The sequence below is a fragment of the Cajanus cajan genome, chromosome 2, assembly GCF_000230855.2.
Source record: "Cajanus cajan strain Asha chromosome 2, NIPB_CcT2T_4, whole genome shotgun sequence".
Taxonomy (NCBI): domain Eukaryota; kingdom Viridiplantae; phylum Streptophyta; class Magnoliopsida; order Fabales; family Fabaceae; genus Cajanus; species Cajanus cajan.
In genome coordinates, this window is record NC_138518.1 from 23626904 (window position 1) to 23654760 (window position 27857).

At 32.0% G+C, this 27857-nt stretch overlaps 3 protein-coding genes across 20 annotated transcripts; 1 reads left to right on the forward strand and 2 right to left on the reverse strand.

Moving 5' to 3' along the window:
• LOC145954845 (uncharacterized) lies at positions 1-540 on the reverse strand. The gene has a single exon (XM_083069529.1). The coding sequence runs from the start codon at positions 538-540 to the stop codon at positions 1-3; it is 540 nt and encodes a 179-aa protein (XP_082925655.1).
• A 3823-nt stretch (positions 541-4363) lies between these two features.
• Positions 4364-12152, forward strand: LOC109805276 (TMV resistance protein N). 17 transcript variants are annotated; one of them, XM_083068056.1, is made up of 7 exons: positions 4364-4465; positions 6359-6411; positions 7232-7749; positions 8809-9874; positions 9974-10276; positions 10438-11867; positions 11985-12152. In XM_083068056.1, exons 3-6 carry the CDS (start codon positions 7268-7270, stop codon positions 11863-11865), a joined length of 3279 nt encoding a protein of 1092 aa, XP_082924182.1. In that variant the 5' UTR covers positions 4364-4465; positions 6359-6411; positions 7232-7267; the 3' UTR covers positions 11866-11867; positions 11985-12152. The 17 variants fall into 17 exon arrangements, with proteins under 17 accessions (XP_082924182.1, XP_082924181.1, XP_082924174.1 ...); XM_083068055.1 differs by having other exon boundaries at positions 4369-4465; positions 6359-6432; XM_083068051.1 differs by lacking the exon at positions 4364-4465 and adding an exon at positions 6968-7055 and having other exon boundaries at positions 4789-6411.
• A 2327-nt stretch (positions 12153-14479) lies between these two features.
• APO2 (APO RNA-binding protein (DUF794)) lies at positions 14480-17668 on the reverse strand. Of its 2 annotated transcripts, none has more exons than XM_020366574.3 (4): positions 17533-17668; positions 17342-17445; positions 16721-17070; positions 14480-15427 (listed from the first exon to the last, which is right to left on the reverse strand). In XM_020366574.3, exons 1-4 carry the CDS (start codon positions 17570-17572, stop codon positions 14602-14604), a joined length of 1320 nt encoding a protein of 439 aa, XP_020222163.2. In that variant the 5' UTR covers positions 17573-17668; the 3' UTR covers positions 14480-14601. The 2 variants fall into 2 exon arrangements, with proteins under 2 accessions (XP_020222163.2, XP_029128573.2); XM_029272740.2 differs by having other exon boundaries at positions 16721-17073.
• Positions 17669-27857: the final 10189 nt, after the last annotated feature.

Here is a 27857-nt window from a genome sequence, read left to right on the forward strand (position 1 = left end):
CTATTTTCGTCTTGCTTCATCTTGTTGTAGCTCCAACTCATGGAATTTGAGTAGTCCAACCAGTTCTTCCAGTGAGAGCTTTTCAAGATCCTTGGATGCTCTCAAAGTCGTGACTTGAGGTCTCCATTTCCTGGGTAGACTACGAAGTAATTTGTCAATATGATCAAAATTATCATAAGTCCTACCTAGAAAAGAGAGTTCATTAACAATAGTTTGAAATCTTCCAAACATAGTTTGGATAGATTCGTTTTCTTCCATCTCGAAAAGTTCATACTTACGGACCAACAAGCTTAATTTGTTGCGTTTTACCTCCAGAGATCCCTCATACATTATGGCTAGTGTATCCCACATTTGTTTGGCGCTCCTGAAGATGTGTACTTTGGTATATTCTTCTTCGGTTAGAGCACACATGACTATGTTTCTGGCTTTGGAGTTTAGCATAAATCTTTGTTTTTGATCTTCATTCCAACGTCCCTTGGGTATCTCCCTGCCAGCATCATCATGTGGAATGTAGTCTCTCTGTTCTACTACCTCCCACATGTCTATATGACAAGCATCAAAGAATGCGATCATTCTTTGTCTCCAGTAGTCATAGTTGGTTCCTCTAAAGAGAGGTGGATGATTTACTGCCTATCCTTCATTTTCCATGATCGTTCCCCTGTAGTGTTAGATGCTCAACCCTAGGGGTCAAGCTCTGATACCAATTGAAGTTTAATAAAAACACACAGAAGGGGGGTTGAATGTGTGTGAACGAAGGATTTTAAAACCATTTTCACAAACGTGCTTCTTTCCGTCTAAAAGTAAGGTTATAAATGCTTTGACGAAAATGCAAAATTGGTTAAGAGAAGCCTTGCGTCCAAAGATCTATCGTCTGTTCAAGAATGGTTTCTTGAATTCAATAAGTATAACTTAATTTATATATGATTTAAAAATTAAGTAGAGTAAATAAATTTTGTGTGATAGATCAGAATAAGCAAAAACAACGTTTTTAACACAAATAATAATGCATAGAATTTTTATACTGGTTCACTCGTTCTGAGCTACATCTAATCTCCTTCAACTGAAGGGTTCCACTAATCACAACGAATTACAAGTATTCTTAATCACTTCTGGTTTGTCAACTTCACTCGTTGACGCTAGTATTCTTAAATCACTTCTGGTTCCCCAAGTATTCTCAACCACTCTTGGTTCGTCAACTTCACTTGCTGACGCTAGTATTCTTAAACCACTTCTGGTTACCCAAGTATTCTTTTGCTAGCCTCTTCAGGCTTTACACACGATAGTTGTTTTGAGTGTGTTTGTAACTCTCACAAAGAGAATGAAATGTTTTCAACACTCACTAAGGTTTTCAACCCTAGTTTTACAAGAATTTGTTTTGAGTGTGTATGTAACTCTCACAGAGAAGATAAAATAATTTCTACACTCACTAAGGTAGGCTATCTTAGTTTTACACTAATATTCAACTTTTGCACAAGAAGAGAAGTAAGGTTGTTTTGACGCTTTTTTTTTTTTTTTGCTTGTTGCTACTCTCTTCCACTCCTTTTCTTCTCAGGTCTTGATATTTATATCCTTGTGATAGATCTTCCCGTTATTTGAATTTGAATGTATCCATTGAGGCGGTGCTTTCCGTTGGTGCAGATAAGTGTTCGTTCATGGCTATACAGATCTTCTTCTTTTAATGCATTTGATTTTGCATTAAATTCTTTGCTTGTTTAATATGTGTCATGTGAAGTCCTTTGCATAATTTGTCTCCTTTTATTTCTGACTTCAATCATGACCTAGGTATGTTTGTCCTTTTTCCATCATTGTAGCTGCGAAGGTGTTGCCTTTCTCTGAAAAGTAGGTGTACTTGTCCTGACACACGCAGCTTTGACTTGTGAATTCACACTCTTGTATTTTTCTTCTTTCTTTTCATATCTTTGATAACTCCGTGCACTTTTCTTATAACCGGAGGTGATGTATGATCTTCCTTGTTGTGACTAGTGGATTCTAGATGCTTTTCATCATGCTTCATTTGCGTCTGGGAGAATAAGTCTCTGTCTAAGGTTTAGACTTTGACTTTTTCATTTCGTCTGATCAATCTTGAGGATGAACAACTCTTATTCCGTCTGGAATGTTTCTTCGTCTTGGATTATCCAATGACTGATGATTGTTTTGTTGACTTGAGTATGTATGATTGACCCTTTAGCTTCTTATGATGTTTATTTGTTGCTTGAGCCAACTTTGTCTTAGTCTTGCTTTGCTCTTGTTTTTGATTTATACTGCCATTTGGATTGTTCTTGGTGTATCTTCTTTTGGTATGTATTATCGTCTGATATTGATCCTTCTATTATTTGGCCTATTTTGTCGGATCCTTATTTTGCTCGACTCTACTTCATGCTTTAGTTTTTCCTATTCTTATTCATATCTAAAACACTACTATACAAATTAGTAATAATAATATGTATTATATTTGTCATATTCAAAATCTTGCTGGGAATTGCTTCGTCTGACTTAACAACTATGTGTTAGTGGTCTTTATTTAAGAGAGGTGGAGACTAAAATGATCCAGTGTGGGTGATGCACCATAGCAATGTGAAACTTATATTAATTTACTGGATACAAATTATGGTGCACACTTTTATAGGTGGCCCTTCCTAGAATTTTTTGACAAATAAAAGATATTAAAGTGACATAAAAAATAGAATTTGAAATTATATAATTTTAAAAAAGTTTAATTATATTTTTAGTCTTTCAAATTTGAGGTATGTATCTTTTGGGTCCCTAAAATTTAAAACTTGTGTTTTTAATCCCTAACATATAAAATATTATTTTGGTCCCTCAAATTCAAAATTTATTTTTTTTAGTCAGTGTAATTGCAAAAAAAGAAGTGTAGTCCCTACATATATCTTTTTGGTCTATTAAAATTAAAATGTTTTTTTAGACACCAAAATATAAAAATAGTACTATTTCAGTCCTTCTTCTTAAATGTCATTAATTAATTTGTCGCACAAAATTCTTTTACTAGTGGCATTGGAACTACAAAACTACCTTAATATGAAATTGTTAACTAATATTATAAAATGAGTTAATCATCCATACATTGTTAGTGTAAAAAATTTTACACTGGCAACCAATCATATCTTTTAAATTATTTTATTTTATTTTTAGTTCATTAAATAAGCAAGTGACATGACACTATTAAAAGATATGATTGATTGTTAGTGTACAAAAACTTTACACTGACAGTGTATAAGTGATTAACTCTTATAAAATTGTCTTAATCTGTCAGTGTCATTTATTTTATTACTAGTGACATTGTTAGTGAAAGCATCACATTAGACCAATTAATATTACAAAATTATCTTAATCTGTCACTGTCAATTATGTTATCAATAGTAATAGAAAACTAAAATAATATTTTTTTTAAAATTACAATAATAAAAATGATAAATTTTAAATATAAGGGATTAAAAACAATAATTCTTATATTTTAAAGACTAAAAATATATGTTTTAAGTTTGATGTCCGACAAATTATATACAAAGATTAAAACGATATTTTTCTAAAAAACTTATAAGAGCTCAAAACATAAATTTTAAATTTAAAAGCAAAAAAATAATCACTCTAAATTTGGAGCACTTAAAACATAATTAAAACTTTTAAATATTTAAATATTTTCAAAAATTAAATTTAAACTAACTACCTTTTTACCCATGATTAATTGTGGAGATAATTTGACGCGAATCGTGTGATTATAGTGTACGCATTTGACTACCGAATATGTGGTCGGAAAGATGCATCGAAAGTTATGTTGAGTGCATGATTGCTTTTTTCAATAATGTTTTTTTGATGTTTTGATTTCTTAGCGCATTTTCTATATAAAAATATTTAATTAACTAGTAGTTTGTTCTATGTACAATATACAAATTAAATATTTAATATATATAACTAAAATTTATAATAAATTATATATAAATAAATATTATACTTAAATATATATAAGTTATATTATATTTAAAATTTATAAAATACATATTTTTGAACATAAAAATTATATTTTAAATTTATGATAAATAATTTTTATTGTAACATAAAATTACTTTGAGTTATTGATAATTTACTTTAAAGTTTAAAATTTAATTTAAAAATAAATATGATAAATACAAATTGAAATAGACAAAAAATAAAATAATTCTTAAAAGTTCCTTGTTAAAGAAATAACATATGAAAACACTCTCGTTAAATTTTTTTTTTTATAAAAAAAAAACACCATTGTACTCATCTATGTATAAAGTAATTACTTAAATTCTTTATTCACCAAAAAGATAAATCATTTTAAATAATAAAAATGCATTAGTAATATATCAGCATGTTACAGTGCGTTATGATATATTTGTACGTACAATAGTATTCAGCTAAAGTATTATGAAACATTGACAGCTGAATATTGTTCTCTGTTGCAAGAAGTTGGGTTGGATCTGTGGTAAGCTTTTCTTCTCTATTTCTAGTTTTTCCTCCAAATAGAAATGCAAGAAGATGAAATGACATGGCTAAAATTGATTTCCCATGTTGTAGCTGAAAGAGAATGTATTAAAAATGTGAATACTGCATGAGAAAATAGATAATGAATTCAAAACAACCAGTTCTATGGTTATCTAAAAGCAAAAATGACCATTTTTTAAAGGAAAAATATTTGGTGAGACAACATGAACTTTTCGTTGAAGAACTTAAAGCCATTCATCTATATTCTTTGTATTATTGGTCAAGTTCTCTTTGGATGTCAGATAGGTCATCATCAATTCTCTTCTAATTTAAGTGAAACCTAGTTTCTTATCTTATTAGATTTGTGAATCCTAACGGTTAAGTTGGTTTATTTTTTAATCTAGTGAAAGTGTTGATTAACTGTGCTTTCAGGATCTTTCAGATAGGATCTTTGTGTTGATTATCTCCTCTCATTCTAACTAAAGCATGCTCTTGTTAATTGAGTTTCACCTTAGAAGTAGCAGTGCAGCCACTATAATATTACCCTGATGCACGTAATACCAAACCACTGAAACCAGGTTATCTTCATTAAGAGTTTGTATCTGATTTGTGTGTTGACTAGTAATCATCTGATTGAGCACTGCAGCCTAAGCTTGTGGCAGTTTCCAATTTCATATCATTTGTCAATCCCAAAGTGCCCCATGCCTTGCTCATGGAAAGTTTTGGGATGAAGCATATCTTCATGCTTTGATGTCCTTGTTACGCTCACCCAAGTAATACTATTCACTACTCGTATTTCTCCTATTATGCCTTTGCTTCAGTGATGCAGTTCCTGTATGAAAAGCATCAATTTTTCTAGTATCCTAAAGCACATGATCGATAAAGTTAATAGATTTTTGAGCACAACCGTCCAACGATGTCAGTGTTCTGTAAAGATATCATTAGACTTTATATAAGTTTTGACATGATACTATAGAAATAAGAATGGATGCTATTTTGTTTCTTAAACACTCCGGAGCCACTATTAGGACTACGGAAGTGATTTCAGGATTATTCGGCTTGTTTTATGCTGTAACATTGACATTTGGTTTTAACAGCATCTGTGATATGGTGAGGTCAACTTATTGGTAGGGAGTTTTTGTTATGATACAATTAAAGTTTCATATTGTCAGAACAAGGAGAGAAATGTGGGTTTATAAACACTTGCAAAGTCTCTATTAATCAAAGGTCTTTTGAGTGATGACAAAAAATAAAGCCGTGGGAGCTTACTATGTGGAAATGTGTGTGTGCGATTTTGGTGCACAAGTTTGAATAGTATGCACAAAGTCTTGGGTTTTAATCTTGTTGTTGCCATTGTAAATCAAAATAATATGTATGGTTTTATTTCATACATGGTCTGTTTCAATTAATATTTTTCAGAAAACCTGCATGCTAAATTTCTGCTTAGCATTCTGTATATTGTATGAACTCTTGCTAGGATTCATCATGAGCATTAATTACTTTGAAAATTGAAACTGAATAAACTGAAATCACTTGGTTTTACATCCTTCCTCCTCTCTAAAGGCCCTTCTATAATGTTCCCCATAATGTGTCATCGAAGTATACCAAGTAATCAAGGAGAACAAATTTCTTTGACTGAAAATTATACTAGAGTAGCATCTTATGAAATGGAGAGTGGGAGGGTAAGAAACAAGAAACTGAAAAACTACGTTTTAATAGAAGTAGTTTGCTGAAAGAAGTCCATAACCAGTAATGCTTTTCCTGTTTGTTCCTTGATTTATTGCTTGCTGTTGCTGCCATCTACATGACTCTCTATGTTGTTGTGAACATGTGGTTTGCAGATTTAAGTTCATTTCCATTTGATGTCAATGTCTTCTTTTTTTTTTTTTTCCAGAATCAAGGTTGTTTAAGGCCAAGTTAATATTCCAGCAACACTACTCCATGCATGTTGGTCTTCTACATTTTCTGGTTTGATAGAAAGAAAGCTCACATTTATTATAACACTCATTTTAGATTTAATTTCCAGTCCAATCTATATAATCTTTATTACTAATTGGATCAAATCCTGTGCTCCCTCTGTTTCAGCAGTCTTAGCATTCAGGGTCATAACTCGGTTATATATATAGCTGAAAATCAAATACCACTTAACCAATATGTAAAAATGCTGAAACATAAAAAGTTCAACTTTCAGTATCATATTAAATTCTTTGTTAATTGATATCTGTCTGTATTTAGTGTTGAGAATATTTTCCGAACAATCTGTCTAATGAAGAGCCACAATGTTTTGGACATACTGCATAATTTTAAGTCGTAGATGTCAGTCAATCAATTGACTGATAAATGTCAAAGAAATATTAGTCTTAATATAAATTTTAGGACACAGGTATCTAATTGCATTGGTATTAACTTAATCTGAACTTTAGATTCACTACTAAGTTAACTCATGTTACTGGGTTTTTATACTTGTTTACTAAGATCCTGTTACGTTCAAATGAGATACCAGATTTTCCAAGTCATAAAGCAAGTCATTTATCTAGCAAAAATAGAATTCCAAGGAACACAAAACACCTTAAAGTCAAACTTGCAATTTGGTAAATATTGTTTAATTATTCTTCTGTATGTGAGCTAGAGTATGAACTATGAACTGTTTCTCATATTAGACAGTTTTATAAATTCCACATAGTAATATTAAGGACAAGTGTAAAGAACGCACTGAAACACAAGCCTTTTTCATTTCTTCAAGTGTTGTGTTATATAACCATTGCAGGTGCAGCACTTGGAATTCATAATGACTGAGCAATAGATGATCAGAGTTGATGCTTCTTCCTTTAACTCTTTTTCTATGGTGTCCTCAAAATCATATGATGTTTTTCTAAGCTTTCGAGGTGAGGACACCCGTAGGAACTTCATAAGCCATCTTTACGAAGCTTTGAGGCAAAAGAAAGTTAAAACCTATATAGACTACCAACTTGAAAAGGGAGATGAAATCTCACTATCGCTCATCAAAGCCATTGAAGATTCTCATGTATCTATTATCATCTTCTCAGAGAACTATGCTTCCTCAAAGTGGTGTTTAGCTGAACTAAGCAAGATTCTTGAATGCAAAAAAGAGCATGGACAAATTGTGATACCAGTGTTCTATAACATAGATCCATCCCATGTAAGGAGACAAACTGGGAGCTATGAGCCAGCCTTTGCAAAGCATGAAGGAGAACCCGTGTGCAACAAATGGAAATCTGCTCTCACTGAAGTAGCCAATTTAGCTGGGTGGGACTCTCGGAATAGGTAAATATAATGAACTCAGAGTGAGTAAATTTTATCAAAGAAAAATGAAAGAGATGATTTATTATTTTAAATTGAGTTAGTGGCCAAATTTGATTCTGAATCCATCAGAAAGATGGGATGATAAGATTATGACACAAATCACATGGTATCAAATTTTATATATAGGTGAATGGTGGTGTTTTCTTCTTGTGTATGCTTTAGTAATGCAATTGTTGTTTGCAATGAAGTTTCTTTATTCATAATTATGTCTAATTGTGTAGATTCAAAAATTGTTATTGGGTTCTTGATTTTCTATAAATTTTGTAACCAAGTCCTAAAGTTAGTTAATGATGCCTGAAAACTGTAAGAAAGATAACAATTTGTAGTGGTTTTACTAACTTTATGGATTCAATTACAGAAATTGTAATAGATGAAGAGGACCCCATTAAAAGTTTTATGTTTAGGGACTTAATTAAAATTTCCCAAAAAGCTCAAGGACTTCCTGATGTATTAAATCTTCTTTTTTAATTAGTAACAAAAAATGGCTTTACATGGTTTGGGAAAATTCCCCTCAGCCTTCTCACTTTGTTTTCATTATGTAAACAGTATTGGAGTAATATGTACAAAGAAGCCATGATAATTTATTGCACTTTACTCATCTATTTGTAAAGTTTACTTTTGAAAAATATTTCAAATTTATTTTCTCTCACAAAAAAAATCAATTTGAATATACCCTGACTTCTCTTATCTCGTAAATTTTAACATTTGTATTTTATCCATTAATTGTCCTATATGTGTACTTGATAACATCTAATACTATGCATGTGAGCATACTTTTGTAGTATAACACCTTTCATGGTAGTTAGCTTGGTTAGCTGCGTAGAAAAAACAGGCATTGATAATCTCCTTTTACGTCATTGTATTTTCATTCCCCAATTATATCTTTATTGTTTCTTTCTCTATTAAACTACCATATCCATCATATATTATGTATAATCATTTCAATAGTTCTGGTTCTTTTTTCTCTTGCATTTGTTGACTAATAACACATGTTTCTTTGTTGCCCTTTTCATTTGCTAGGACTGAGTCTGAATTTCTTAAGGACATTGTTAATGATGTTTTGCGAAAATTGACTCCTAGATACCCCAACCAACTTAAAGGACTGGTTGGAATTGAGGAAAGTTATGAACAAATTGAATCATTACTAAAAATTGGGTCAAGTGAAGTTAAAACCCTTGGAATATGGGGCATGGGTGGCATAGGTAAGACCACCCTTGCTACTGCTTTATTTGAAAAACTGTCTTATGAGTTTGAAGGTCGTTGTTTCCTCACAAATGTAAGGGAAAAATCAGACAAGCTCGGAGCTTTACGTGATGAACTTTTATCTAAGTTGTTAGAGAATAAAAATTATGGGTTTGATAATTTTGACTTGAGTAGGCTTCGACGTAAAAAAGTTTTCATTGTCCTGGATGATGTGGCTACCTCACAGCAATTAGAAAAATTAATCGAAGAATATGATTTCTTGGGACCAGGAAGTAGAGTCATTGTTACAACTAGAAATAAGCAAATACTTAGCCTAGTTGATATAATATATCAGGTCCAGGAATTGAGCTCTCATCACTCTCTTCAACTTTTCTGTTTGACTGTTTTTGGAGAAAAACAATCTAAAGAGGGATATGAAGACTTATCAATAAGTGCAATTTCCTATTGCAAAGGTATTCCTTTGGCTCTAAAAGTCCTTGGTGCAAGTCTTCGTAAAAAGAGTAAAGTGGTATGGGAATGTGAGTTGAGAAAACTCCGAAAGATTCCAAATAAGGAAATTTATAATGTGCTAAAATTAAGTTATGATGGCTTAGATCGTTCTCAAAAGGACATCTTTTTAGACATTGCGTGCTTTTTCAAAGGATGGGCAAGAGATAGGCTAACAAGTATACTGGAAGCTTGTGATTTCTTTGGAGCATCTGGGATAGAAGTCCTTTTAGATAAAGCTCTCATAACAGTTTCAGATCGCAATCACATAAAAATGCATGACTTGATACAAGAAATGGGTTGGGAAATTGTTCATGAAGAATCTATCAAAGATCTTGGAAGGCGAAGTCGTTTGTGGAAACATGAGGAAGTGCACCATGTTTTGAAATATAACAAGGTAAGTGAAAAATGCAATTGCTTCTATTGGATAATTATGTATCTTTTTAGAATGTAGTTAGTTTGACCTTGTTAATTATTTCAATTTTTTGTTTGTCAGGGAACTGATTTTGTTGAAGGCATAATTTTAGATTTGGAGAAATTAGCCGGCGATCTATATTTGAGCTCTGATTCCCTTGCAAGGATGACTAACATGAGATTTCTTAAAATTTATAGACAAAAGTGGGGTCGCAAATTTAGTTTGTACCTTCCTAATGGTCTCGAGTCATTGTCTTATAAATTGAGGTACCTTGAGTGGGAAGGATTCTGTCTCAAGTCTTTGCCTTCTAACTTTTGTGCCGAACAACTTGTAGAGCTTCACATGTGGGATAGCAAGCTTAAAAAGCTCTGGGATGGGGTTCAGGTATGAATTTGGCCGTACATATTACATTTTCTTTCAATTTGTAAAAGGTATGGGAGAGAGTACTTAGTGGTAACTGTTCTTGTCCTGTCTCAACTCAAGTGAAGCTCACGATTATGAATATAATAATTTTTTAACAATGTGATATTTCTTTCTTGTTACAGAATCTTGTGAATTTAAAGACAATTGACCTTGACTACTCCCAAGACCTGTTTGAGATCCCAGACTTATCTATGGCAAAAAAACTTGAAAGAGTGTCTCTTTTTGGGTGTGAAAGCTTGTGTCAGCTCCATCCATCCATCTTATCTCTCCCCAAGCTTACATATTTGTTTTTAAGTGGTTGCACAAAAATTGAAAGCCTTAACATTCATTCAAAATCTCTCAGTGTACTCAGACTCAGAGGTTGTTCATCTCTCAAGGAATTCTTAGTGACATCAGAGGAAATGACACATTTGGACTTATCTCAGACTGCAATATGTGCATTGCTGTCATCAATGTTATCTCTCCCCAAGCTTACATATTTATATTTAAGTGGCTGTAAAGAGATTGTAAGCCTTAATGTTCATTTAAAATCTCTCCGTGTACTAACACTCACTTGTTGTTCGTCTCTTGAGGAATTCTCAGTGACAGCAGAAAGGTTGACACTTTTGGAGTTATCTGACACCGCTATATGTGCATTGCCATCATCAATTGGTCACTTACTGTCTATAGAAGAGTTAGACCTTCGCGGAACTAATATTGAGCACTTGCCTAAAAGCATCAAAGTCCTTTCAATGTTGAGAATTCTTTGGTTAAATGATTGCAAGAAACTCTTGTCTCTGCCAGAGCTTCCACCATCCTTGAGAGAGCTCTATTTAAATGACTGCCGCAAACTCATGTCTTTGCCAGAGCTTCCACAATCAGTGAAAGAGGTGAGTGCCTTTAACTGCATTTCTCTGGAGACAGACATCACTCAAGGGCTAGTGTTACAACACATGTTACAAAGCCACGTGCATCAACAATATCTTTACAATCCTGTGTATTTTGATGGTGCGTATTTCATCTTCCCGGGTGACCATGTCTTCAATGAGTGTGAGCTTCTTACAACAAAGAGTTCAATAAATATTCCATCACTTCCAAAATCTCACTTGTGGGGTTACATTTTTTGCATCATTCTTTCTGAGGGACTAGTCTCAGATCATCAGGTTTTTTGTTCTATCTATCAAGATGACATATTGGTAGGCTGCGACCATCGCAGGTTTATAGGATGTGAAAATTTAATTTCAGATCACGTGTTATTTTGGTATCATAATGTCAGCAAATTTCGCAGATTAAGTGAAGTGTATGATCCTTTCAGTAACATGGCATTCATATTTGAATTTAATGGCAATAAAGATACCATAAAAGGGTGTGGGGTTTTTCCTGTTTATGCCACAGCATCCGGGTTTAATCTGATGGAAATTTTTGATAATGAATCGCAACAAAGAGCAAATGGAGTTGAATATGGAGGCTCTAATAATGGAAGTGAAGAAAACCGGGAACAACTTTGTGCGACCAAGAGGAGGAGGACTGCACGTGATAATCTTCCTGTGATTACTTCATCCAGTTCATGATTGTATGCTCCTTATCTATTGTTTTTTCCTAAATGAAATTAGTGCTTTAAATATAGAAATTAGCAGTTGGAATTTGGAAATACTATTGATTTTAGAAAGTTATGCCTTGTGTATTGCAGTAACATTGTGCTATACCATTGCATGTTGAGCAACTTTTCTTGACTCTTATGGAGAATGTTGATGGGAAATGAGCACTACCTCGTTGGCAATCAAAGCAGTACTCATAATTGTTTGGGGGTGTATTTCTCTTCATTTATAAATAAAAAGGGATATTATTGCAGTATTCACTCTACAGTATCCTTGGACATGATACATGCAATGATGGATCTATATTGACCACTGTGGGGGCAGTGCCCCCACTAACATTTTACAATTTTTTTACATAATATACATACTATATTACAATTTCACATAGATAATATAATATTTTATAAAGTATTAGTTAAATTATAATGAATAAATAAATAAATAACTTGTGATACTTAAGTAACAGACTTCAATTCTGACCCAAATTTTCATTATTAATTGCAGTAACTCCCAATAAAAAATGTTATACAAACAAATGTGATGCTGTTGAAATTATGTCATGATTCATGAATCCATCTATTAATTACCACTTATAAGTTTGACAATGAGACTTCCGATCCAGGCCAGTGCCGGAAATAGATCCCCTGAAGTTCCGTTTTGAACTGCCTGAGGTGCAGTTAAAACTTAATTAAACTGCAAGAAGACCCAGGTCAGTGCTCAATAATATAACTTATTACAGTTTTCACCGATAGATCCTAATGATTTAATCAATGTCTGGTTTAGCATATGAGTAAACCAACCTATAAGATTTTATATAAAATAAGACTCAATTTTTTTTTTAATCTTATACAGTTCAAACTTTTAATTTAATAATAAATTTTATGAAATGATTGTTTACTTTTTTAAAAAAATAAAATATAATTTATTTTATTAGTTTTACAAGAGTACTTAGTATGACTATAAAGAAATATGATTACAAACAAAATCTGTATAAATTAAAACTATTTCATCTTTCAAAAAATAATAGAAAACTCAATCTATAATAATGAAATTTTGAAGTTTTCACTTTTTTTTATATTATTATTATTATTAAGCTTTGAAAGTACTTTAAAATTTTAATATATTAAAATTAAATAGAAATTTAATTATATGAATTAAATAAGTTGAACTATACATAATTTAAATTCGACTCATTTATTTATCTGAGTTTGATTTTTAATTTAAACTTAACTCATTTGGCTTATGAACTAATTTCAATGAATTAATTATCGATTCAAGTTTTGAACTATTTTTGAGTTGGTTCGATTTATTTTCACTCTTATTTAAAACTAAACTCTAAAACCTCAACCTATTAATTGATTAGTCTATCAAAATGGAAAAGTGAGGGGTTAGCCTTCCTTTGCTTTAGTTAGTGACATTTGAGAGAACTCTCATAGGAGAGTTTGTTGGAAGACTTTGAGATCACGGCCTTGTATTAGAAATTGTCTTCTTAAGTATGAGAGAAAGTGAGATTATCTCTCACATGTAATGTATAAGAAATATAAGAAATATGAGCAGTGTAGTTGTCCTAAATCTCTTATAGTTCTGACATTTTAAAAAAGTAATTTATTTATGTAATCAAACACAAGTTAACTTTTACTAATACAAGAATCACTTAAAAATAAATCAATTTTTAAAAAATAACTTTTTGTTTAAGCACAGATGGGCCCTTAATTTATACCCACCGATCAAGGAAGATTTTTACTATTTATGATTCAACCCTTAGTCTACTTCTATCATGGCTCTTTGGCAAATGGTAATGCATGCTATATTGAGGAGGGAAATGAAGAAGTATTATCTCATTGACTAGAATAAAAGAAAATTAGGCACTTCACAATTACAAGACCTTGATTCAAATTAATTAACGAAAACAGCGTGTATCGTTTGTTTCCAACTTCTTCAGAGCAACTAGTCCCTGCAAGTGAAAATAATACCCAGGCCTTTATTGCACTGTATATTATTGGCTTTCAAAAAAATGCAAAGCCAATCTATCCTCTCTATACACGCCATTGAAAGTTTTTACCCCATATGGTTTAAAGGGCACTGTCTTGTCTATTGCCCTTATAATTTTATTTTAAAAGCGTCATAAAGAATTAGAAATATTACATATTCACTAGAATGCAAAATTTTTTTCCCTTTTGGAAATGACTACAACCCATCCCACAGCATTTTACTATCAAAGAACTTGTCTAGTTATTGTTGATAGTTACTCCTTCCATGAAGGGTTATTGTTGCAATGTAAAGCAAAATTTTCGAATAAAGTCCTCTCTGCCCCCTTTGTCCCTCTCTGAGAGTTGAGAGAAATTGCAATGCAGGTTGAATAATTGTGTTTGGTAACCCATTTTATGTCACTCATGTAGATCCATTAGTTGCTTTTCCATCAAAATTGACATGTTTCTTGCTTGAATGTGGATCATGGACACACATCCAAACATGTCCCAAGATTTTTGCTACATCAATCTGATACTAAAAATTTTATATATCTTCAGTTCTGCATGTATGAAGGGGACAGAAAATGACAGTTTGTCTAAATGGCAAAAATACAGCCTGACAGAACAAACCAAGATGATGATATTCCTGTTCTTGTATTGAATAAATTATCATTTCATTCAGTTGACACAATTTACACTATATTCAAAAGTTGGGATTTGTCTATAAGAGCATTTCATATCAAACTACCATGTCAGCTTCTTTCGAATTTGATGGGATCCCCACATCCAGCCGCATGGTTGATTTATATTGTTCTGGTAAGGCAGCACCAGCCTGAATGCATATTTCAACCACTGCAGGTGCCTGCCCATAAAAATTCCTAAGCTCTCGTTCCAGCGGCGCATTTATGTCAGGAACATGCCATACATACCTTGGTGGGATCAAATCATCAAGAACTGCAGACTGCCAACCATGCTGCCCGTTGCGTTGTTGGTGCTTATGTGCTCCACAGTTTTGAGCTTTATGGCCGCGGGTGCCAACATGAATTTCAGGGCAATACCCACAGACCCTCACATTGTACATCCTCATTAGTCTCTTAGCACCTTTCCTCATTCTTTCCCATGCTTGGAGAGTTTCCTCTGCCAGGGGGGCTACTTCATTTTCTAGTGGAGCTTCTACTTCTGAATCAGGTATTTCAGCTAGTAATGGTTTCAAAGGGCCCTCTGGCACTTTATCTGGTAGGTCACTTTCATCTGCATCAATGAATTCCTTCCTCCCAATGCGGATGATAGGCTTTCTTCTCCTTTTTGTGGGAAACTCTGGAATTTCGACACCGGCTTGAATGCAGAGCTCAACCACTGCAGGAATTCGAGGGATGGAGAATCTCTCTTCATGAGCAATCCGCTTTCCAAGACGATCAAATAGGTGATAGGCTTCAACTGGTATTAATATGTCTTCAACATGTGCATTCGTCCATTCGTGAAGGCCCTTGCGGATGTTGGTCTGTGGGCCTTTACATGACTTGAATGGATGCCCAACAGGTCCTACGTGGATTTCACTGCACCACCTGCATCAATAATAAGACACTTCAGAACATTCAATCGCTTCTCTCATTCTTTTGTCAGTAGGAAGCACTTCATTACATTTATTTGCGAGAGTGTTGATTGTCAGTTGCCACTCCTATTCAAATATTCTTTTTCTTTAGAACACCTTTTTCTTTATTAATCAAACTAATACTTCAAAGAAATTTTATAAGATTAATTAAACAAGAGTGGCAAATTGGCAATAGATACATTGGAGTAGCAACAGACACTCAATTTGTATAAATAATGTACAGGGGGATATAAATCTTTTGTCAAAGTATATTAAAATAAGCTAGGAAGATAAATCACTCAAATTTGGTTTATCACATTCAATAAGATTAGCCTGGTAAGCATAGATGGAATGTTGCGAAGGAAGATAGAATTGGTCCTAAATATTTTTTAAGTGCCCAGTTGAAAATACAAATATACAGATTATTTGGGCTCAAAATATAAATGAAAGAATAATTCTAAATCCTTCTACAAGATCTTCCCAAAAACCTTCTTACTTACATAATGAAAAAAGAATTCAATGCATTTTATATTTCAAAGATATTAAATGCATTCGCATTTTCATTAAATACTTGCATTATACAGTATTGGCAGGATACAACATTACTCTAAAAAGCACATTCAAACTTTAATTTTTGAGAACATAAAAACAGCTTTTCAACCACCATGGTAAGCTTAGTTGTTGGGATATGTATGGGGAGTTAGGTTTTATCCTCATGCTTTTTGTTGTAATCTTTCTTACTGACAAAATAAAATATAGCTTTTCAAAAGTCTTATATTATGACTATGAGTTAGCCTCAATGAATCCCTTCAATCTTGAAGTTTTGGCAAGCATGCTTGCCATGAAAGTGTCCATGCAGTGAACTAGATTTGTAAGACTAAAGTGGCAGCAAGTGGAACATGTAGTCTTCCTATGAATCATACCATCTATTAGCCAAAAGGTCTAAGTATGCAAACTTAGGTTTGTTGAAGAAAAATAAGAAACTATCAATTGCCCACCATGACGGAAAATTATAGGAGGTATAAGTAATATCTGATTTAGAATCTAGTTACGCTAATAATCACAAACTTAAAAGCCGGAATGTGAAGTGGCATACTAGTCTTATGATGCTGGAATATCTTCTGAGACCAGAAGCAAGATTGATCTCTGTATTAGCACAACTACTCAACCAAAACAAAAACATGTAATTTTTATGTTGTTAACTAGCATTCATATGAGCTCCACATCAGGCAAAAGTATGCTAGAGAATATGAAGACATATAATTACCCACAAGCATGCACAGGCACTACTTTGAGCAGCTTCTTCAGATTGTTAATCAAAGTTGTCCTAGCATTATACACGTTATAGGCAGTTGATATAAGGTTCTTCACAAGCAACCCATTCTTAGGTGCCGGCATCGGTTTTCTTGGCTCATCTTTCATCTTCTTCATCCTCTCCCTAGCTGCTCGTCTCAGTTCTATAACGGGAACCGGAAAAGGTTTCTTCTCTTTTCTTGAATACTGCCGAGGAAAATCAGCATTTTGTGGCACTTCATTCCTGATGGTTAGTGCCCGTTGACAAAACTTCTCTTGTTGAATTCTGATTTTCACAGGAACTCTGATATTACTGCTACCATACTGCTTAAAAAGACAAAGTCAGAAAAAATTAAAATTACAACAACAATAATGAAGTATTAAATATATATATATATAGGAAATTGAAGGGTTAAAACTGTCAAGGGATAAAATAAGAACTATTTCACGAAATTCAGAAACCTCATACCAGAATATGATGCTTAGATTAAAAATTTCCACCCAAGGGTATACTTTTCTTTTAACATATTATCAAGTAAAAAATAAAGCTTGAGATAAGTATAACAAGGTGGGGGTATCTGAATATGATAGATACCTGAAGAGAATGAAGGGAACTAAGAGAAGATAAAGAGTTGGGCATGAGCAAAAGAGAATCCCTTGTAATAATTCCCTTGGCATTGGTCATAGTCACATTCATCCCTGAAACCATTCAAAAAATGCACTCTCACTCGGAAATAAAAAGCGATATTTGAGATGCATAAAGGAAAGAGAGCATGAGTAAGTAACCTGGTGAAACAAGTTCAGCAACGGGTGCACCGCACTGCATCAATTTCACCCAAGCCCAGCCTCAATTTCAAACGCCCAAAGCCCCACTCGTATTAACAACCCCTTATCCTCAACACCAGACTCGAATACAATAAAATATTTTTATATTTTAAATTTATATAAATAAATATTTTTAAACGCATAATATAATTTATACTGTCATATAAGAATAATTTAATTATTAATAAATTATTTTAAAAATATTATATATTTAATTCATAAATAAATATGAATATATAAATTGTTAAAAATATTTTTATAAATTTTTTTCATGTTTAAAAATGTTTTTATATAAAAGAAGTCCTTAAAAATATTTTTTTATTTAATATATAAGATAAAATTTAATAGAAAATTATTAAATTTTTTTTAAATTTAAAATTATTAATTTTAGTTGTTAAGATTTATTTTAAGACAAATAAATAATATATCTTTTAAAGTTAAGAAAAATTAATAGTTATGTTGGAATGATACCACGTAATATTTGAGAAAAGTAATAAACTAGTTTTAGAAAATAAATATTTAACTCTGTTAAACTTTATTTTTTTTACAAGTTGGATATCTTAAATTTGAATTTTATTTTAATTAATCTTTAGACATTATTTAATTTATAAATAGGTATTATAAACATTAATTTTGTTTCAATTAATCTTTAAATTTTATTAATTCTTTTTTTTTTCATAAACATCTTCAACTATAATTTCATTTTAAATGATTTGTAAAATTTATCATTTTATAAAAATTATTTCAAAAAAATATAATTAAATTATTTATCTTAAATTTAATAATTTATTGATATTTTACTTCTTTAGTTACAGTTCTTTCAAATATAATAAAAATATGAATTGAGAAATAAGAAAAAAAATAATTAAAATGATAAAAAAAAATACTTTATTTTATTTTTTAATTTTAAGTTTTATGATATTTTAATATATAAAAAAGTAGTTTATAACAACAAAACTAATAAAACTAAAATGAATGTGATTTAAAATAAATCAATGTTTCATAATTTTTTCTTTCATAGTTTAATCCTTATATATTGTAAGAGACTATTTAAAAAATGAAAAAAAGAAAGAAAGTATTAAATAAGATGAAATTAAAGTGTTTATTGATAAATGTTAAAATTTAAGAATCAATTATAATAAATTAAACTTCATAATGTCTATTCACTAATAAAATAAAATTTAAGGATAAAATTAAAGATCATGGTGTCTATTAACAAAAGAGGTAAGATTTAGGGTAGTAAAATACTATTTTCCATTATATAATTTTAATAGGTCTTTATGCCCAACTATATATTTTTTTTTATCTACCTGAACTTGAGAGTTGAGACTTTATTTAAGGGATTCAAGTCTAGTTCTATTCGATCCAACCTAATTAGTATGTAATTAATTGATGTCATTTGACAGTAATGACAAAAAATATTGATTTTAGATTTGAAGAGAGATGAAAATTAAATAATCTTTTTAAAATATCTAAATCAAGATTTGCTTGTTTTATTTTATTAAGACTAAAAATATAATTAGGTTCCCTTCTAGGACTTTGCAAAGGTTTCTCTTAGCATGTAATAGTAAGGATTCTATTAGGCTTAGATCTCTTCAGAGGTATTGCTCAACTTAACATATAACTCAACCTAACATATAACTCAACCAGTAAAAGCCATAATACATTTTGAAAAAGGAGAACATCATCGCAACAATGTTGTTATTGTTCTTTAGTTATATTTTCTCATAATGGATGAGCTCCAAGATAAAGTGGAAGACATTCAATAACAAATCTCAAACACCTTTTATCGAGCCTCAACTAAGATGTTATCTTGATTTTTTTTCCTAAAGGCATCCATGGTTATGCCATGTTTTACTCTAGTAAATTTTGGATTGTCGTAGCGAAAAATGATCTCATCATTAAAATGAACAATAATAAGTTCTAAATTCATGTTATTTATCCCTTCATTATGATGTTAAGTAGGATCAACTATGTATATATAGATGTTTGGTGCAACACTTTGTCTTAGAAAAAGCAACGACCCAAAGTGCATAAATTCAAATACAATCATTATTCACACGTCAGGAAATTATAACACATCATTTAAGAAGAAAAAACAACAACCCATCATTATTCGCAACAACAAAATGATGGTCATATCGCAATGATTCAAATGCAATCATTATTCATGTGTTAGAGAATCATTATGACACCCATCATTTGGATAGATAAAAAAGAAACAAATCATATAAATTCAAACATAATTATTATACACATGTTAGGGAATCATTAAGAAACTTGTATTTTGTGGCAGAAAAAGCAATAACACATATCACACCAATGAGATCGATGATTTGAAGCACACCATTTCAAACAAAGTCAAAGTCTTTTTAGCAAGTCATTTTCATCAAGCAAGTTTGATTGTACAATACATGCAAAATTGAGTATGAAAGTGCAAGCATTTCATTTATACTATTTCTTTTTTCTATATGGGTATACATGTTGGTCTAAAGGCATATTACAAAGGATGACACTTAAGTGATAGCGCCTTTTATTTAAAAGGGTGTCACCTCCTGATAGGGGCCTATTATTTGTTCAAAGGGTGGTTAGATGCACTTCCTTTATAATTTTTTCCATGCATCAAAGGCGCCTACTTGTATACACCTTGCATCAAAGCTTGTCATATTAGCATCCAATATGTCTAGAATCACCTATAATGATAAATTGTTTTTCTTATTTATTATATCAAGAAAAGTCCCATGTGATTTGTATTTGTTTAAAGAATTGATATAAATAATAGACATTGAAAATATCTCTGCTATTTATTTATTTTTGCATTTGTAGGTTTATTAAAATTTTGTCAACTTGATATTAGGAACCTCAAGATTCATGAATGATTTAAGCATTTGAAAACTTAGCATCAAGTAAGAGTCACAAATGGGTTGACCTTGTTAGAAAATATGGCCCAACTAAGAGGGAGTGAATTGGTTTATCAAAATTTCTTGTGCAACTATCCTGATTTTGAAAAAATTTTCTAAATCTTTCCAAAGAAGTGTGTTGACATATAGTTTGTATATAGGATACTTCGTTCAGATTCAATGCAAGTTTAAATTCACTCAACTCTGAATGCAATATACATGCCTCACAACACATAATACCAAACATGAAAATAAAATGCTAGAATGTAAATTCAAGTGTAGGGAGAGAGAAAAATGCACACTTAATTTATATTAGTTCAACCACATTCACTTGTGACTTACATCCAGTCCCCAAACAATCCAATTGAGATTTTTCACTAATCTTTAATATCAAATGTTTACAATCACAATACCACATGCAATACACTTCTACAATATTAAAGAAACCACTTATTGATCCCCAAGAAGCACCTACTTGTAGTATCTCACTACAAGATTCTCCTTTCTTAAGAAAAATATTTAAGAAAACAACTAATACAAAGATTTAAGGAACAAATTCACCTAATGTACAAAACAAATTAGAGAAGGTGAATCAAGCATGCAACTTAACCTTTCACTCCATGAAGATGATGATCAACTTAATTCTTGAAAACTTTCTTGAGCTTACCACAAAGGTTAAAGAACTTCTTCTTGTAGAGAGAAATGTATTTTAGAGAGTATTTTCGTAAAAGATATCACAAAGATTCAAAAGTCTCCCTGTTCAAGATGTGAAAAATGGTATATATATATATATATATATGTTTTTTTTTATTGAAATAATCGATTATTTACATGGTTAAACAATTATTTTATTCTTAACAATTCTAAAAATCAATCAAGAACTTTAATCGATTATTTTGATAAATAATCAATTATTCTAGAACCTTATTTATGAAATAATTGATTGTTTTGCTAAATAAATTGATTATTACAGCAATTGTTTCTCATGTAACCAAAAAATAGAGCAAATAATCGATTATTACTTGAAATAATTGATTGTCTTAAGTGAAAACTTAATATCTCAAATTTTCATATTATTTCTCTTTACAAATCAATTTTAACTTATATCTAAATCATTAATTATCATCGAGATAGAGATAAAGTGTTAAGTTACTAATCAAACACAAAGGACATAAGTATCAAAGTTTAAAACCTCACAAAATAAGATACAACTTACACTCCTATTTAACAAGAGGCTCAAAACTCAAAACTACAAGTCACACTCTTATCTTTGAAGAGACTCATTTGTAATCATCAAAACCAACTAGGAATCTTGTCTTCACCTTGAGCTTAATCTGTTAAGTCAAACGAAGCAATTCCCAGAAAAGTTTTGAATATGACAAATATAATACATATTGTTATTACTAATCTAGGTAGCAGTGTTTCAGATACGTATAAGAGCATGATCAAGCAAAACAAGGATCCGACAAAATAAGCCAAATAAAAGAATAATCATGACATATGTATTAATCGATAATGAACACCAAACAAAGATACGCCAAGAATAATCTAGAGCGAAATAAAAGAATTCAGAAACAAGAGCAAAAACAAGAACCAAGACAAGGTGGACTCAAGCACCAAACAAAAATCAGACGAAACTCAATGGTTAATCATACATATTCAAACCAACAATGCAATCATCAGTCGTTGGATAGTTCAAGACGAAGAAGCATTCCAGACAGAATAAAAATTATTCATCCTCAAGACTGATCATACGAAATGAAAAAGTCAAAGTCTAAATCTTAGACGGAGACTCAATTTCCTAGACGTAAAAAAAACACGATGAAAAGTGTCTAGGATCCACTAGTCACGACGAAGAAGATCATACATCATCTTTAGTTATAAGAAAAGCACACGGAATTATCAAAGATACGAAAAGAAGGGAGAAAAATGCAAGTGTACGAATCCACAAGTCAAAACTGCGTGTGTCAGGGCAAGTACACCTACTTTTTAGAAAAGCAACGCCTTCACAACTATAATGACAAAAAAAAGGACAAACATACCTAGGGCATGATTGAAGTCAGAAATAAAGGAGACAAATCATGCAAAAGACTTCATGCGAGACAAACTGAGCAAGCAAAGCATTTACACACAATCAAATGCATTAAATGAAGAAGATTTGTGTAGCCATGAACAAACGCATATCTGCACCAACGGAAAGCTCCGCCTCAATGGACACATTCAAATTCAAATAACGGGCAGATCCAACATAAGGCTATAAATATCAAGACCTATAAAGATAGAGATAAGAAGAGGGAAGCAACATGCAATAAGCCAAGAACAAGCATCAAAAACAACCTTACATATCTTCGTGTGAAAAAAGTTGAATATCTGTGTAAAACTAAGATAACTTATCTTAGGGAGTGTAGAAATCAGTTTATACTCTCTATGAGAGTTACATACACACTCTAAACAAATTCTTGTAAAACTAAGGTTGAAAACCTTAGTGAGTGTAGAAACCAGTTTATCCTCTCTACGAGAGTCATATACACACTCAAAACATCTATCTTCTGTAAAGCCTGAAGAGGCTAGCAAAAGAATACTTGTGGAACCAGAAGTGGTTTAAGAATACTAGCATCAACAAGTGAAGTTGACGAACTAGGAGTGGTTAAGAATACTTGGGCAACCAGAAGTGGTTTAAGAATACTAGCGTCAGCAAGTGAGGTTGACGAACCAGAAGTGGTTGAGAATACTTGTAATCCATTGTGATTAGTGGAACCCTTCAATTGAAGGAGACTGGACGTAGCTCAGAATGAGTGAACCAGTATAAAAAATCTTTGCACTATTATTTAACTTAGAAACACAGTTTCACTCATACTAACTCATCACTTTGAAAAACTTCGTCTTCTACTGTCTATCTTCTAAATAATATTTAGACGAACTCATATTTGTTTGACTGAGAAAATCATTTTCGAATAGACGATAGAACTTCGGACGCATAGTTCCTTTTAATCAACATTGCACTTTCCTTACGCACCTGAAACATTATTTTCTAACGGAAAGTAACACCTTTGCGAAAACGTTTTTAAAATCCTTCATACACACATTCAACCCTCATTCTGTATGTTTTTCACTAAACTTCATAATCAATAGACCTTACTGAATCTACCATCAAGTCGCCTTAAGTAGGGTGAGATGAGTTATGCCACTAATGAAAGTTGGGTTATAAAATGATAGGTTGATGTGTTGACAATCCAAAGCCCACAAAAAAAATTGAAAATGAAAGCATTTAAAAGAATTAATTTATTTATTTCTAACACATTACTCATTTTAATTAATTAAGAAACATAAAATTTGTAGTTTTTAATCATATAAAACAAATTTATTTATATATTAATTAAATATTAGTAGGTTAGATGGGTCAATCTAGTAAGCTAATTAATCGTGCCTACCTTCAATAAGCCAAATTGGCAAGTAAAACGGATTGGTGAGGCATGTGAGTGAAATATGTATTGTTACCCCTAATTTAGGTAATTAAATTTACCATTACAGAATTTAGTTTTTAAAACGTGTTAAAATTTAGATATTTTTAAAATAAAATTCTATGAAATGTGATATTATAACACTTTTAGAAATTAAATTTTCAAAATATTTTTTTTAGTTACAGAAAATATGAAAGATATCAAATTAATTAATTAAGAATATGTTTAATTAATTCTGATTACTGATTTCTAAAATATTTATTAGATGCTTAAACACATTCCATAACTTAATTCTCATTACAGAATTTAGTTTTTAAAACGTGTTAAAATTTAGATATTTTTAAAATAAAATTCTATGAAATGTGATATTATAACACTTTTAGAAATTAAATTTTCAAAATATTTTTTTTAGTTACAGAAAATATGAAAGATATCAAATTAATTAACTAAGAATATGTTTAATTAATTCTGATTACTGATTTCTAAAATATTTATTAGATGCTTAAACACATTCCATAACTTAATTCTCAAAAACGAGTATCTAAAAATACAGAAAAATATATGTGAAAAAAAGGGTGTAAAAAGCAATTTGTGAGACCCCAAACCCTTCCCCCTTCCCTCTCTCATTCTTTTTCCTTTTATTTCTCATTCTCTCTCTTTTTCCCCATTTTCCTTCTCCCAAACTTCTAGCCGTGGAGGAAAAATGAAATTGTAGAAACCCACAGCCATAACCGTGGATTCACAACTATAGCCGTGGGAGGAAAAAATGTGATGGTAGAAACTTGCAGCCATGACTGTGGTTTTGCAGCCATGACTTTGGGGGAAAAAATGGAGTGACAGAGACTTGCAGCCATGGCTGTGGATTTGCATCCATAGTTGTGGAAAAAAATTGGAGTGGCAGAAACTTGCAGCCATGGCCGTGAATTTGCAGCCATGGTCGTGGAAAGGAAACTGAGCTGGTAGAAATCTAGAGCTAAAGCGCTGATTTGATCGCTGCAGCGGTGAGTGTAGATGACAGAATTTGGTCTCTAGGTCTTCATTAAAGTTGTAGCCTTGGATGTTATCTTTCCAATGGCACTGGAATCACCCAAAAATGAGGTCTAGAGCTTCAGTTATGACCTTTTTAGTGAGCAAAGGTCAAACTGTCATCATTTAGGAGAATGGTTGTGGTTTTTACAATTTTTAACAAGGTAGATGATGGAATTAGGACTGGGTGTCTTCATGAGAGTTGTAAAAAATCTTATTATATTTCATACGAGTTAAGGATGAGAATGATTGGAGTAGTAGAACTCCCTATCGGTTGTTTTAGGTGAAGGTTGTCAGTGTAGAAATGTGTGATTTTGATAAATTGCATGTGATACATTTTGTATGATGGGTGAAATTGATGAACATGAATAGAATGCTTGTGTCTATTACATGTGTGTGATAGGAAATGATAATAAGCATTGGAATGCTCTCCTTGTGTACTTGAAATTGGTGATGACCATTGATATGCTTTATATGACTGATATGCTATGTTGAATTTATTGTGGAGCATTGATATGTTATTATGGTATGAATTATTAAGCATTGGTATGCTGTTCTTGGTTGATATATTAAGCATTGATATGTTAATTATTGTATGAATTGTTAAGCGTTGGTATGCAGTTCTTGGTTGATATATTAAGCATTGATATGCTAATTATTTATGAATTATTAAGCATTGGTATGTTGTTCTTGGTTGATATATTAAGCATTGATATGCTAATTATTGTATAAATTATTAAGCATTGGTATGCTGTTCTTGGTTGATATATTAAGCATTGATATGCTAATTATTGTATGAATTATTTAGCATTGGTATGTTGTTCTTGGTTGATATATTAAGCATTAATATGCTATCATTGTATAAATTGTTAAGCATTGATATGTTGTTATTGGTTGAGATGTTAAGCATTGTTATGCTATTATTGGTTGAGATGTTAAGCATTGACATGTTGTACATGATTGATGTTGTTGATCTCTATATGCATTGACTGGATGTAATGTATATAGTAGATGTTTAATAAGGTGTGGATGCTAAGAATGCAGTGCGACATTATAGCATGATGGCTAACTTAGGATTTGAGGAGAGAAAACTATTTTGAAAATTGAAGATCCCGCATAGGGTATCTTGGATTGGTGCTCAAGTAGGCCACTGTTTGGAAAACCCTCCTTGAGTAGGTATATCTCTTGGATTAGGTTTTGAGGTGTGTTGAGTCTCCTCCAAATCCTTAGTTAGTAGTTGAGTAAGGTAGGAGGTCGAGGGCTACAACCCTTAACCAAGTACCTGGAAAGGTTGCGTGGTTCCTTGCGGATAGTCGGTGGGCGAACTCCACAAGTGACTTGATAATGCATGTCAAGGTCATGGTAAGCCTGTACCCAGTTGTGTTATACCTGACGGTGGAACCGGACTTTCCTAGTGTAAGTGATGAGACCCGAGAAACTAGAGGAGGGATTGGTATCCCATTTTGTTGTGATTGAGCCGATGCTTCGGGCGTGAAAACGATTGGGTTGGTTCGGTAGGGTGGAAATCACTTAGACTGCTCATGTGGTTAGGAGATCTCCTAGTTGTATATGCGTGACGACGCATTAGTTGATGTTGCATGTGTTGTTGCATTCAAGCTGCATATAGTGTTATATGAATGAGTTGATAGTTGAATTATTGTGTTAAAAAACTATGTCATTGTGCTGTGATGATGAGTTGTTGATCACTAGAACTAGAGGAGAAATTTTCTAAGTTATTCATCCCATTGTGCGTATTGAGATAGTTGTGGTGCTTTGAGAGCCCAATTTGTTGAAAAACCCTCCTTGGGAAGTTGTCCCTTGGAGTGGATGATGTGTTGTTCTCCTCTAGGACTTAGTCGATCCCGTGTATGGGCAAGATCGAGGCACATGTGTATAAAGCGACCACGGTATAAGGGCCAGGCCGAGCTATACCGATTACAAGCGACCAATTTGAATAAAGTACAATGTGTTTAAAATGTTGTTGCTATTATGATGAGGTGTCTAATAGTTTGCGTTGAGGTGTTCATACTATGTTGATCAGTGTTGATGTACTGAATTAAGTTGAAATGATATTAAGATGTGTAGTATGCGTGTTGTTTGTCCTCTGTGATGGACGTGAAGATGATTATATAGTTGATTGTGTTGCATATTTAATTATTATGAGTTGTTTATTGTCTCTAGCTTACCCTTGCATGTTTCCATGTTGGTTGAACTGCGATGATCATACGATGTATGGGAACAGGCAGGGATAGGCTGAGAGATAGCTGCTAGAGACCACAGGAGGTGCCTAGAGTGGATGTTTTCTTTTGTAGGCTACCTTATAGTAACATATTTTGTTATATATAGCTAGGTGTTGTTGGTTACTTGCTTGACAACTTGTGTTGTAAATTTATTTATTATACTATTTTAGTATATATTCCAGTGGTACGTAGTATTATTTCGTAGTATAACGACCATAATAGGTCGTTACACAATTACCCTCCAAGATTCAACCTAGAACATGCATATCGCCATTATATTGTGATTCTAACATTTTCCCCGTGGAGTCGGCATTTCAGGAGTTTGATTATAGACTTGTAGTCACATGGTCGAGATTTGTTTGCTTAGAAACCTTATAATGCTTGTAAATTGTAATTAGATGATCACGAACACATCTTTGTCCCCAATGTTACTAGGTTATAAAATATGAAAATAACTTTAAACTACATTTCAAAACGGCGTTAGATTTTACGATTTAACAAAATGTAAAATAACTTATTTGACATAAAATTTATGACAGATTACAATTTGTATTATCGTAAATCACCTTTATTTTGTTAATATGTATGTTTGACGGTTTGTTTAAAACTGGAGTTGGAAAAAGCTTCCCATGAGGGTGGAAGGAAGAAGGTCTCGAGTA